Source organism: Pan troglodytes, chromosome 7 (assembly GCF_028858775.2).
Source record: "Pan troglodytes isolate AG18354 chromosome 7, NHGRI_mPanTro3-v2.0_pri, whole genome shotgun sequence".
NCBI classification, from domain to species: Eukaryota; Metazoa; Chordata; class Mammalia; order Primates; family Hominidae; genus Pan; species Pan troglodytes.
This window is the reverse complement of record NC_072405.2, coordinates 94,333,469-94,345,811: the sequence shown is the minus strand read 5'-3', so window position 1 is coordinate 94,345,811 and position 12,343 is coordinate 94,333,469. Positions and strand designations below refer to the sequence as shown.

General features: G+C 48.4%; 1 protein-coding gene across 1 annotated transcript; it reads right to left on the bottom strand.

The window, feature by feature from the left end:
- Positions 1 to 5,088: 5,088 nt before the first annotated feature.
- On the bottom strand, positions 5,089 to 7,107 carry LOC134810751 (putative exonuclease GOR; the record flags this gene model as incomplete). The annotated part of the gene is made up of 1 exon (XM_063816790.1): positions 5,089 to 7,107. A coding segment is annotated over exon 1 (2,019 nt), but the record flags the coding sequence as incomplete, so codon positions are not given.
- Positions 7,108 to 12,343: the final 5,236 nt, after the last annotated feature.

Sequence of the window (12,343 nt, the reverse complement as noted above, 5' to 3'; positions counted from 1 at the left end):
AGGGCCAAACATCTGCTTATTAGGAGAGTGTTCCGAGAAGCTTAGAGAAAGCTTTGGTAGAAACATGCTGGGAAAGTCTCACTAGATCCCTGTTCACCACCTCAGTGCTCTGCTCATTCCTCTCATCAAACAAGGGCAATTTTGTCAGTTTCAATGGGCAGTCCTTAGGAATGCACCTTACGGGCTGCTTTCATGCCTTCTAAATTCTTTTTGTTTCCTAATTATAAAAAGTCATCTTGCTTGGAAAGATGAGAGAAAGTCTCCTTGCCATGCTTGGACAGATGAGAGATGAGATCCTCCTCTTCTCTCCCAGGACAGAATGGTCAGACTTGAGTTTCCTTTCTCCTCACTCTTCTCCTCCTTGAGGGAGGTGCTGTGCCGGACAGACCTGCTCCCGTGTCTAGACACGGGTAGACTCGTTGAAGATCCTCACAGGCAATCCTCCTTGGGGTCAAAGGGGAAGGATTTATTTCTTCAGGGCTCAGTAGTCCTCATCCTTACGCGCACCTTCACCAGCCCAGGGCGGGGTAGCGGAGGGTGAAAGGGCGTGGCTCACAGCCCGTTTCTTCCGCTCGGGCGTCTCCTGGGAGGAACCCTTGTCCAGTGAGCGGGTCTTCGTCTCCACCAAATTCCCTAGGGGGACACTTCTGGCAGCCCTTCTTGTTCAGCAGCTTACGGGGGTCAGGTGGACCTCTGCTAGTCACCAGCCTGAAGCCCTTACTCCATTTCAGCTATTTTTGCAGTTGCCTAGGTGACTTTTGAACCACATTACCCAGAACAGCCAACGGAGGAGGGGTGAGAAGAGTGGCCGTCTGGGTTTGCCGCATAGTGCTGCCTTAGAGGAGTGGTGCAGTCTTCGGTTGTGTGATACTTCACCTGGCTGATTTCTGGGAATGCCTCCACAAATTCGCTAAATTCAGTAGCTTTTGCCTTCCAAGATTCACCTGGTTGGTGTGTTGCACCCATTCACTAGTCACTTACATTAGGTATATCTCTTAATGCTATCCCTCTCCCTCCCCACGCCCATGACAGGCCCCGGTGTGTGATGTTCCCCTTTCTGTGTCCAAGCGTTCTCATACTTCAATTCCCACCTATGAATGAGAACATGCGGTGTTTGGTTTTTTTGTCCTTGCTATGGTATGCTAAGAATGATGGTTTCCAGCTTCATCCGTGTCCCTCCAAAGGGCATGAACTCATGCTTTTTCATGGCTGCATAGTATTCCATGGTGTATTTGTGCCACATTTTCTTAATCCAGTCTATCATTGATGGACATCTGGGTTGGTTCCAAGTCTTTGCTACTGTGAATGGTGCCGCAATAAACATACGTCTGCGTGTGTCCTTTTAGCAGCATGATTTCTAATCCTATGGGTATATATACCCAGTAATGGGATGGCTGGGTCAAAAGGTATTTCTATTTCGAGATCCTTGAGGATTCACCACACTATCTTCCACTACCGTTGAACTAGTTTACAGTCCCACCAACAGTGTAAAAGTGTTCCTATTTGTCCACTACCTCTCCAGCACCTGTTGTTTCCTGACGTTTTAATGATCGCTCTTCTACCTGGTGTGAGATGATATCTCATTGCGGATTTGATTTGCATTTCTCTGATGGCCAGTGTTGATGAGCATTTTTTCATGTGTCTGTTGGCTGCATAAATGTCTTCTTTTGAGAAGTGTCTCTTTATATCCTTCCCCCACTTGTTGATGGGCTTGTTTGGTTTCTCTTGTAACTCTGTTTGAGTTCTTAGTAGATTCTGGATATTAGCCCTTTGTCAGATGAGTAGATTGCAAAAATTTTCTCCCTTTCTGCAGGATGCCTGTTCACTCTCATGGGAGTTTCTTTAGCTATGCAGAACGTCTTTAGTGTAATTAGATGCTGTTTGTCAATGTTGGCTTTCGTTGCCATTGCTTTTGGCGTTTTAGACATGAGGTCCTGGCCCATGCCTGTGTCCTCAATGGTATTGGCTGGGTTTTCTCCTAGGGTTTGTATGGTTTAAGATCTAACATTTAAGTCTTTCATCTGTCTTGAATTAATTTTTGTACAAGGTGTAAGGAAGGGATCCGATTTCAGCTTTCGACATATGGCTAGCCTGTTTTCCCAGCACCATTTTTTAAATAGGGAATCCTTTCCCCATTTCTTGTTTTTCTCAGGTTTGTCAAAGATCAGATGGTTGTAGATGTGTCGTATTATTTCTGAGGGCTCTATTCTGTTCCATTGGTCTACGGTAACCAAAACGGCAACCGATAGCATGCTCTTTGGTTACTGTAGCCTTCTACTGTAGCTTGAAGTCGGACAGCTTGATGCCTCCATCGTTGTTCTTTTGGCTTAGGAATATGTTGGCAGTGGGGGCCGTTTTGTGGTTCCATATGAGCTTTAAAGCAGTTTTTTCCAGTTCTGTGAAGAAAGTCATTGGTAGTTTGATGGGGATGGCATTGAATCTGTAATTTACCTTGGGCAGTATGGCCATTTTCACGATATTGATTCTTCCAATCCGTGATGGTGGAATATTCTTCCATTTGTTTGTCTCCTCTTTTAGTTCGTGGAGCAATGCTTGGTAGTTCTCCTTGAAGAGGTCCTTCACATCCCTTGTTAGTTGGATTCCTAGGCATTTTATTCTCTTTGAAGCAATTGTGAATGGGAGCTCACTCATGATTTGGCTCTCTGTTTGCCTGTTATTGGTGTATAAGAATGCTTGTGATTTTTGCACCTCGATTTTGTATCCTGAGACTTTGCTGAAGTTGCTTATCAGCTTAAGGAGATTTTGGGCTGAGACGATGGGGTTTTCTAAATATTCAATCATGTCATCTGCAAACAGGGACAATTTGACTTCCTCTTTTCCTAATTGATTTCCCTTTATTTCTTTCTCCTGCCTGATTGCCCCGGGCAGAAGTTCCAACACTATGTTGAATAGGAGTGGTGAGAGAGGGCATCCCTGTCTTGTGGCAGTTTGCAAAGGGAATGCTTCCACTTTTTGCCCATTCAGTATGATATTGGCTGTGGGTTTGCCCTAAATAGCCCTTATTATTTTGGGAAATGTCCCATCAATACCTAATTTATTGAGAGTTGTTGGCATGAAGGGCTGTTGAATTTTGTCAAAGGCCTTTTCTGCATCTGTTGAGATAATCACGCAGTTTCTGTCTTTGGTTCTGATTATATGCTGGATTATGTTTATTGTTTTGCATATGATGGACAAGCCTTGCATGTCAGGGATGAAGCCCACTGCATCATGATGGATAAGCCCTTTGATGTGCTGCTGGATTCGTTTTTCCGGTATTTTAGGGAGGATTTTCCCATCGATGTTCCTCAGGGACATAGGCCTAAAATTCTCTTTTTGGGTTGTGTTTCTCTCAGGCTTTGGGATCAGGATGATGCCGGCCTCATGAAATGAGTGAGGGAGGATTCCCTCTTTTTCTGTTGATTGGAATAGTTTCAGAAGGCATGGTACCAGCTCCTCCTTGTCCTTCTGGTAGAATTCGGCTGTGAATCCGTCTGGTCCTGGAGTTTTATTGCTTGATAGGCTGTTAATTATTGCCTCAATTTCAGAGCCTGTTAGTGGTCTACTCAGGCATTCAACTTCTTCCTGGTTTACTCTGGGGAGGTTGTATGCGTCCAGGAATTTATCCATTTCTTCTAGGTTTTCTAGTTCATTAGCTTAGAGGTGCTGATAGTATTGTCTGATGGTAGTTTGTATTTCTGTGGGATCGGTGGTGATATCCCCTTTATCATTTTTTACTGCATCTGTTTGATTCTTCTTTCTTTTCTTGTTTCTTAGTCTTGCTAGTGCTCTATCAATTTTGTTGATCACTGCAAAAAACCCGCTCCTGGATTCATTGATTTGTTGAAGGGTTTATTGTGTCTCTATCTCCACCAGTTCTGCTCGGATCTTAGTTATTTCTTGCCTTCTGCTAGTTTTTGAATGTGTTTGCTCTTGCTTCTCTCATTCTTTTAATGGTGATGTTAGGGTATGCATTTTTGATCTTTCCTGCTTTCTCTCGTGGGCAATTAGTGCTATAAATTTCCCTCTACACACTGCTTTAAATGTGACCCAGAGATTCTGGTATGTTGTGCCTTTGTTTTCATTGGTTTCAGAGAATATCTTTCTTTCTGCCTTCATTTCGTTATGTACCCAGTACTCATTCAGGAGCAGGTTGTCCGGTTTCCATGCAGTTGAGCGGTTTTGAGTGAGTTTCTTTATCCTGAGGTCTACTTTGATTGCAATGTGGTCTGAAAGACCGTTTGTAGTAATTTCTGTTATTTTACATTTACTGAGGAGTGCTTTATTTCCAACTATGTGGTCAATGTGGAAATAAGTGTGACGTGGTGCTGAGAAGCATGTATATTCTGTCGATTTGGGGTGGAGCGTTCTGTAGGTGTCTCCTAGGTCCGCTTGGTGCAGAGCTGAGTTCAATTCCTGGATATCCTTTTTAGATTTCTGTCTCGTTGGTCTGTCTAATGTTTACAGAGGGCTGTTAAAGTTTCCCATTATTATGATGTGGGAGTCTAAGTCTCTTTTGATCACACTTTAAAGATCAAAAGGTAGAAGCGCAAAGACATTATCTGTGCAATATTAGAAACCTAGTAAGTGGTGGAATTTGGCCTTGAACCCAGATATCTAACTCCAGAGCCTAAGTGCTTCACCCACCTCACTGTGGTGCCTCTCGAGAAAAACAGGTAAGCACACATTCAGAAAGCTGGTGGGCCGGGGGGCTGGCCTTGTACTCAGAGGCCATGGAAGTCCCACGTGGGGTGGCTAGTGGTGTAAGGACAGAGGTCTCGGATGGGCAGAGGGATGTGGACAGGCGCGAGGGGGCGCGGCAGGGACTCGGGGGACTGGGAGTGGCGGCTCGGTGCTGCGGGAGGCGATTAGTGGAAGGACAGAGGTCTGGGAAGGGCAGAGGGATGGGGACAGGCCCGAGGGTCCGCGGCAGGGATTCCGGGGGACTGGGAGTGGCCGGTTGGGGTTACTCTTGGCTTTTTGCCCTCTCCTGCCGTCGACTGCTCCGGTTTCTTTGGCCTTGCGGCGAGGTGGACAGGGTGAGCTCTCGGGACTGATGGCGGTTGTGGAAGGGGCCTGGGGCCAAGGACAGGCCAGGGCGGCGGGAGAGGCGGACCGGTGGCGTGGCTGGATCTGGGCACGCTGTCGGACCTTCCACATCACCAGCTGCAGGCAGGCGTTTGCGTCCTCGCTGGAGTTGTGGCCGTCCTGGCTGTCCTGGATGATCTGTCCCAGGTAGTCGGCCGCGAGATTCCTGAGGGAACGCTTGTAGGGGAAACCCAGGTAGTGCGGGAAGAGCACGGCCGTGTCCAGCACGGTGCTGTGGATGAGCTTCAGGGCCAGCAGATCGCTCTCCAGGCTGTGCCCGATGAGGATGGTTTGGGCGCTGAAAAAGCTCAGCAGGATGGCTTGCACTTGGGGCAAGGTGATGCTCGTCTTGGCGACGTCGGCCTCGGTGACTCCGGAAAACCTGGTGTTGTAGTCCACGATCTCGTTGTCGGGCTTGACGAAGGTGTCGTACACCACTCGCATGTCGGCGTCCACCACGGTGACGCGGGTCAGCTCTAGGCCATGCGTGGTGTAGCACATCTCACAGTCCAAGGCGTAGATTCCTGGATAAGCGTCTCTGGACAACTCTTTCTTGAAGGTCTCCACGAAGCCATCGAGGCTGTCCTTGCGGCCGTCCCGCACGTGCTGCTTTGCCACCTGGCAGCCCACAGAGCCAGGAGCAGCTGCACAGCAGGTGTACTGGCTAACCCGGCCTCCAGCCACCTGGCTCCAGCGGACCCGCCCCCAGTGATAATAACACAACTGGTCGCGTACACAGCGGCCCGAGGAGGACACCAGGTACTCGGTGCCACAACGGCAGCAGACCCTGCAGGAGGAGTCGCCGGGCCCCTTCCCCTGGCCAGTGAAGAGGACGGCGCCTCCGGGCCGCTCGGGGTGCGGGAAGGGGTAGCCGTTCTCCTTGAGCTGGTCCTGGCTGAGCAGGAACTCCTGGAGGCGGCTGTACAGGGCGGCCCTGCTGAGGCCCGGCATGGAGCTGGGGGTCAGGCCCTTCAGTCTCTTGAGGGTGTTCAGGACCACGTTCAGGTACCTGTTCTTGTTGGGGCTGCAGTCGTAGGCCACCTTCTCCTCGTTCAGCGCCTTCTCCACGGCCTCCTGCTTGGAGGCGCAGAACTTGAGACACTCTTCGGTGAACAGTTGGAGATAGCCTCGGCGGAGGACGGTGGGGACTTGGCACCCAGACCTTCGGAGGATAATAGGTTTCTTCAAACTCGGTAGGGATGGACGACGGACGATTCGCTTAGAGCTGATGGTGGTGGTGGTCTTGCATGCCATCCCTGACCTGTTGCGCGTCTTCCCTGGCTGTCTGCCGACCTTGGAGCCACTGGAGCGTTGGCTGCTGCTGGCCACCCGGGTTCTCTTGGCATCTGTGCAACCTGTGACCAAGCAAGGGCTGGAAGACTGGGCGATCGTCTTCCTCTTCCTGGGGGCTGAGATGCGGACTCCCGAGGGCCTCTCTGTCAGCCTTGGGGCGGCTGGCAAGCAGCAGGCCGATCCCCTCTGCGCAGGGAAGTAGGACGCCTCCGTCACCATCTTGAGACACGCTGGGGGCACCGCCGGACCCCTGTTCTGGGGCTCCGCCTGGATGTCCACAAATGCGGAGGCCTGGTTGTGCATCTGGGGCACCCGGAGCCCGAAGCTCTGGGCAGGCTGATGAGAGGGCAGGGGGAATTCTGGAGCCTCGAGGGCCGCCTCCTCGGCCACCTTCTTAGCTTCTGGGTATCCAGGTGGGAACCAGCAGGGAGCTGTGGCTCGCAACATCTTGCTGCCTTCGGGAGCACCGGCCTGGCTCTGCTCCGCTCCCAACTGGCGGCTTCTTGCCTCCAGGGCCGCCTCCTCGGCCACCTTCTTAGCTTCTGGGTATCCAGGTGGGAACCAGCAGGGAGCTGTGGCTCGCAACATCTTGCTGCCTTCGGGAGCACCGGCCTGGCTCTGCTCCGCTCCCAACTGGCGGCTTCTTGCCTCCAGGGCCGCCTCCTCGGCCACCTTCTTAGCTTCTGGGTATCCAGGTGGGAACCAGCAGGGAGCTGTGGCTCGCAACATCTTGCTGCCTTCGGGAGCACCGGCCTGGCTCTGCTCCTCTCCCAACTGGCGGCTTCAATGAGTGCCGCGGCCGCCACCCGTCGCCTTTATAGACGCACAGGGCAGAGTGGGTGGGACTTCTCCTTGATAGGTTGGTGCTTCCATCCAATCACACTGAGCCTCATCTTCCACCAGACTCCAGCTTGGGAATGCCTCAAGGGGTGCACTAATGGAATCAACTGGAACTCCTGGTTGCTAACCTTGGAGCTAGGTTGCTTTTCCTGAGTTAATTAACTGTCCCTGCAGGGCAGTCCTATCATGGCTACTGGAATTGGGCCACCTAGGATTCATTTCAGCGTCAGGGAGTTTGGTCAACTTGCTTGGGCCCACACAGCACCCCATGGAGCCAGGACTGGGCCAGCAGTCCGCTGCATGCTGCAGGGCAAGATCTCTCTGGGGCTGCGTTTCCCTGCTCTGTGCACTCCTCCGCTGAGGGCAAATTGAGGACAGGAAGTGGACCGCACCCACTTCTCTCCCACGACTTGGGCAATGTTCAACACAGGGGTTCTTCAAAAGGTTCATAGAAAATGCACGTGGTGAAGAAACTATGCATGGGTTTCCACTGGTTTGCACTCAAATAAACTTGTCCGAACTTCTTATAACCTTTCTGAACTAGATCTAGTTTGAGGCACTGAGAAGGATGAGACATCCACTGAAAAGGACTCCTATCAGAGCAACATGAATTCCACGAAAATTGCAGCAAGAGCAAACATCAAATTTCTGGTGAAGCTTGGGTGGAAGAATGAAGAAATCATTGATGTTTTAACAAAAGCTTCTAAGGACACTACCCCAAAGAAATGAACTCTTTACGAATGTATAGCTTGTTTCAAGAAGAGGTGAGAAGATGTGGGAGATGAATCCTGCAGTGGCTGTGAAAACCACTGTGCCCAGATCAGCTGCAGTTACGACGAGAGCTATCAGTGGAAATTTTAAACAGGAGGGATCACGATCCTGACGCATCCCTCTGACAAATTGTAACCGGAAGTTGGAACATGGCTTTACCAATATGACCTCGAATGCAAAGCATCATCAAAGCGACGGCTACCGAGAGGTGGCAGTGGTCCAGTCAAAGGAAAAGGAGGCCAGTCAGGAGCCAACATCATGGCATCAGTGTTTTGGGACACTCAAGGCATTTTGCTTGTTGACTTTCTGAAGGGCCAAACATCTGCTTATTAGGAGAGTGTTCCGAGAAGCTTAGAGAAAGCTTTGGTAGAAACATGCTGGGAAAGTCTCACTAGATCCCTGTTCACCACCTCAGTGCTCTGCTCATTCCTCTCATCAAACAAGGGCAATTTTGTCAGTTTCAATGGGCAGTCCTTAGGAATGCACCTTACGGGCTGCTTTCATGCCTTCTAAATTCTTTTTGTTTCCTAATTATAAAAAGTCATCTTGCTTGGAAAGATGAGAGAAAGTCTCCTTGCCATGCTTGGACAGATGAGAGATGAGATCCTCCTCTTCTCTCCCAGGACAGAATGGTCAGACTTGAGTTTCCTTTCTCCTCACTCTTCTCCTCCTTGAGGGAGGTGCTGTGCCGGACAGACCTGCTCCCGTGTCTAGACACGGGTAGACTCGTTGAAGATCCTCACAGGCAATCCTCCTTGGGGTCAAAGGGGAAGGAGTTATTTCTTCAGGGCTCAGTAGTCCTCATCCTTACGCGCACCTTCACCAGCCCAGGGCGGGGTAGCGGAGGGTGAAAGGGCGTGGCTCACAGCCCGTTTCTTCCGCTCGGGCGTCTCCTGGGAGGAACCCTTGTCCAGTGAGCGGGTCTTCGTCTCCACCAAATTCCCTAGGGGGACACTTCTGGCAGCCCTTCTTGTTCAGCAGCTTACGGGGGTCAGGTGGACCTCTGCTAGTCACCAGCCTGAAGCCCTTACTCCATTTCAGCTATTTTTGCAGTTGCCTACGTGACTTTTGAACCACATTACCCAGAACAGCCAACGGAGGAGGGGTGAGAAGAGTGGCCGTCTGGGTTTGCCGCATAGTGCTGCCTTAGAGGAGTGGTGCAGTCTTCGGTTGTGTGATACTTCACCTGGCTGATTTCTGGGAATGCCTCCACAAATTCGCTAAATTCAGTAGCTTTTGCCTTCCAAGATTCACCTGGTTGGTGTGTTGCACCCATTCACTAGTCATTTACATTAGGTATATCTCTTAATGCTATCCCTCCCCCTCCCCACGCCCATGACAGGCCCCGGTGTGTGATGTTCCCCTTTCTGTGTCCAAGCGTTCTCATACTTCAATTCCCACCTATGAATGAGAACATGCGGTGTTTGGTTTTTTTGTCCTTGCGATAGTTTGCTAACAATGATGGTTTCCAGCTTCATCCGTGTCCCTCCAAAGGGCATGAACTCATGCTTTTTCATGGCTGCATAGTATTCCATGGTGTATTTGTGCCACATTTTCTTAATCCAGTCTATCATTGATGGACATCTGGGTTGGTTCCAAGTCTTTGCTACTGTGAATGGTGCCGCAATAAACACACGTCTGCGTGTGTGCTTTTAGCAGCATGATTTCTAATCCTATGGGTATATATACCCAGTAATGGGATGGCTGGGTCAAAAGGTATTTCTATTTCGAGATCCTTGAGGATTCACCACACTATCTTCCACTACCGTTGAACTAGTTTACAGTCCCACCAACAGTGTAAAAGTGTTCCTATTTGTCCACTACCTCTCCAGCACCTGTTGTTTCCTGATGTTTTAATGATCGCTCTTCTACCTGGTGTGAGATGATATCTCATTGCGGATTTGATTTGCATTTCTCTGATGGCCAGTGTTGATGAGCATTTTTTCATGTGTCTGTTGGCTGCATAAATGTCTTCTTTTGAGAAGTGTCTCTTTATATCCTTCCCCCACTTGTTGATGGGCTTGTTTGGTTTCTCTTGTAACTCTGTTTGAGTTCTTAGTAGATTCTGGATATTAGCCCTTTGTCAGATGAGTAGATTGCAAAAATTTTCTCCCTTTCTGCAGGATGCCTGTTCACTCTCATGGGAGTTTCTTTAGCTATGCAGAACGTCTTTAGTGTAATTAGATGCTGTTTGTCAATGTTGGCTTTCGTTGCCATTGCTTTTGGCGTTTTAGACATGAGGTCCTTGCCCATGCCTGTGTCCTCAATGGTATTGGCTGGGTTTTCTCCTAGGGTTTGTATGGTTTAAGATCTAACATTTAAGTCTTTCTTCTGTCTTGAATTAATTTTTGTACAAGGTGTAAGGAAGGGATCCGATTTCAGCTTTCGACATATGGCTAGCCTGTTTTCCCAGCACCATTTTTTAAATAGGGAATCCTTTCCCCATTTCTTGTTTTTGTCAGGTTTGTCAAAGATCAGATGGTTGTAGATGTGTCGTATTATTTCTGAGGGCTCTATTCTGTTCCATTGGTCTACGGTAACCAAAACGGCAACCGATAGCATGCTCTTTGGTTACTGTAGCCTTCTACTGTAGCTTGAAGTCGGACAGCTTGATGCCTCCATCGTTGTTCTTTTGGCTTAGGAATATGTTGGCAGTGGGGGCCGTTTTGTGGTTCCATATGAGCTTTAAAGCAGATTTTTCCAGTTCTGTGAAGAAAGTCATTGGTAGTTTGATGGGGATGGCATTGAATCTATTATTTACCTTGGGCAGTATGGCCATTTTCACGATATTGATTCTTCCAATCCGTGATGGTGGAATATTCTTCCATTTGTTTGTCTCCTCTTTTAGTTCGTGGAGCAATGCTTGGTAGTTCTCCTGGAAGAGGTCCTTCACATCCCTTGTTAGTTGGATTCCTAGGCATTTTATTCTCTTTGAAGCAATTGTGAATGGGAGCTCACTCATGATTTGGCTCTCTGTTTGCCTGTTATTGGTGTATAAGAATGCTTGTGATTTTTGCACCTCGATTTTGTATCCTGAGACTTTGCTGAAGTTGCTTATCAGCTTAAGGAGATTTTGGGCTGAGACGATGGGGTTTTCTAAATATTCAATCATGTCATCTGCACACAGGGACAATTTGACTTCCTCTTTTCCTAATTGATTTCTCTTTATTTCTTTCTCCTGCCTGATTGCCCTGGGCAGAAGTTCCAACACTATGTTGAATAGGAGTGGTGAGAGAGGGCATCCCTGTCTTGTGGCAGTTTGCAAAGGGAATGCTTCCACTTTTTGCCCATTCAGTATGATATTGGCTGTGGGTTTGCCCTAAATAGCCCTCATTATTTTGGGAGATGTCCCATCAATACCTAATTTATTGAGAGTTGTTGGCATGAAGGGCTGTTGAATTTTGTCAAAGGCCTTTTCTGCATCTGTTGAGATAATCACGCAGTTTCTGTCTTTGGTTCTGATTATATGCTGGATTATGTTTATTGTTTTGCATATGATGGACAAGCCTTGCATGTCAGGGATGAAGCCCACTGCATCATGATGGATAAGCCCTTTGATGTGCTGCTGGATTCGTTTTTCCGGTATTTTAGGGAGGATTTTCCCATCGATGTTCCTCAGGGACATAGGCCTAAAATTCTCTTTTTGGGTTGTGTTTCTCTCAGGCTTTGGGATCAGGATGATGCCGGCCTCATGAAATGAGTGAGGGAGGATTCCCTCTTTTTCTGTTGATTGGAATAGTTTCAGAAGGCATGGTACCAGCTCCTCCTTGTCCTTCTGGTAGAATTCGGCTGTGAATCCGTCTGGTCCTGGAGTTTTATTGCTTGATAGGCTGTTAATTATTGCCTCAATTTCAGAGCCTGTTAGTGGTCTACTCAGGCATTCAACTTCTTCCTGGTTTACTCTGGGGAGGTTGTATGCGTCCAGGAATTTATCCATTTCTTCTAGGTTTTCTAGTTCATTAGCTTAGAGGTGCTGATAGTATTGTCTGATGGTAGTTTGTATTTCTGTGGGATCGGTGGTGATATCCCCTTTATCATTTTTTACTGCATCTGTTTGATTCTTCTTTCTTTTCTTCTTTCTTAGTCTTGCTAGTGCTCTATCAATTTTGTTGATCACTGCCAAAAACCCGCTCCTGGATTCATTGATTTGTTGAAGGGTTTATTGTGTCTCTATCTCCATCAGTTCTGCTCGGATCTTAGTTATTTCTTGCCTTCTGCTAGTTTTTGAATGTGTTTGCTCTTGCTTCTCTCATTCTTTTAATGGTGATGTTAGGGTATGCATTTTTGATTTTTCCTGCTTTCTCTCGTGGGCAATTAGTGCTATAAATTTCCCTCTACACACTGCTTTAAATGT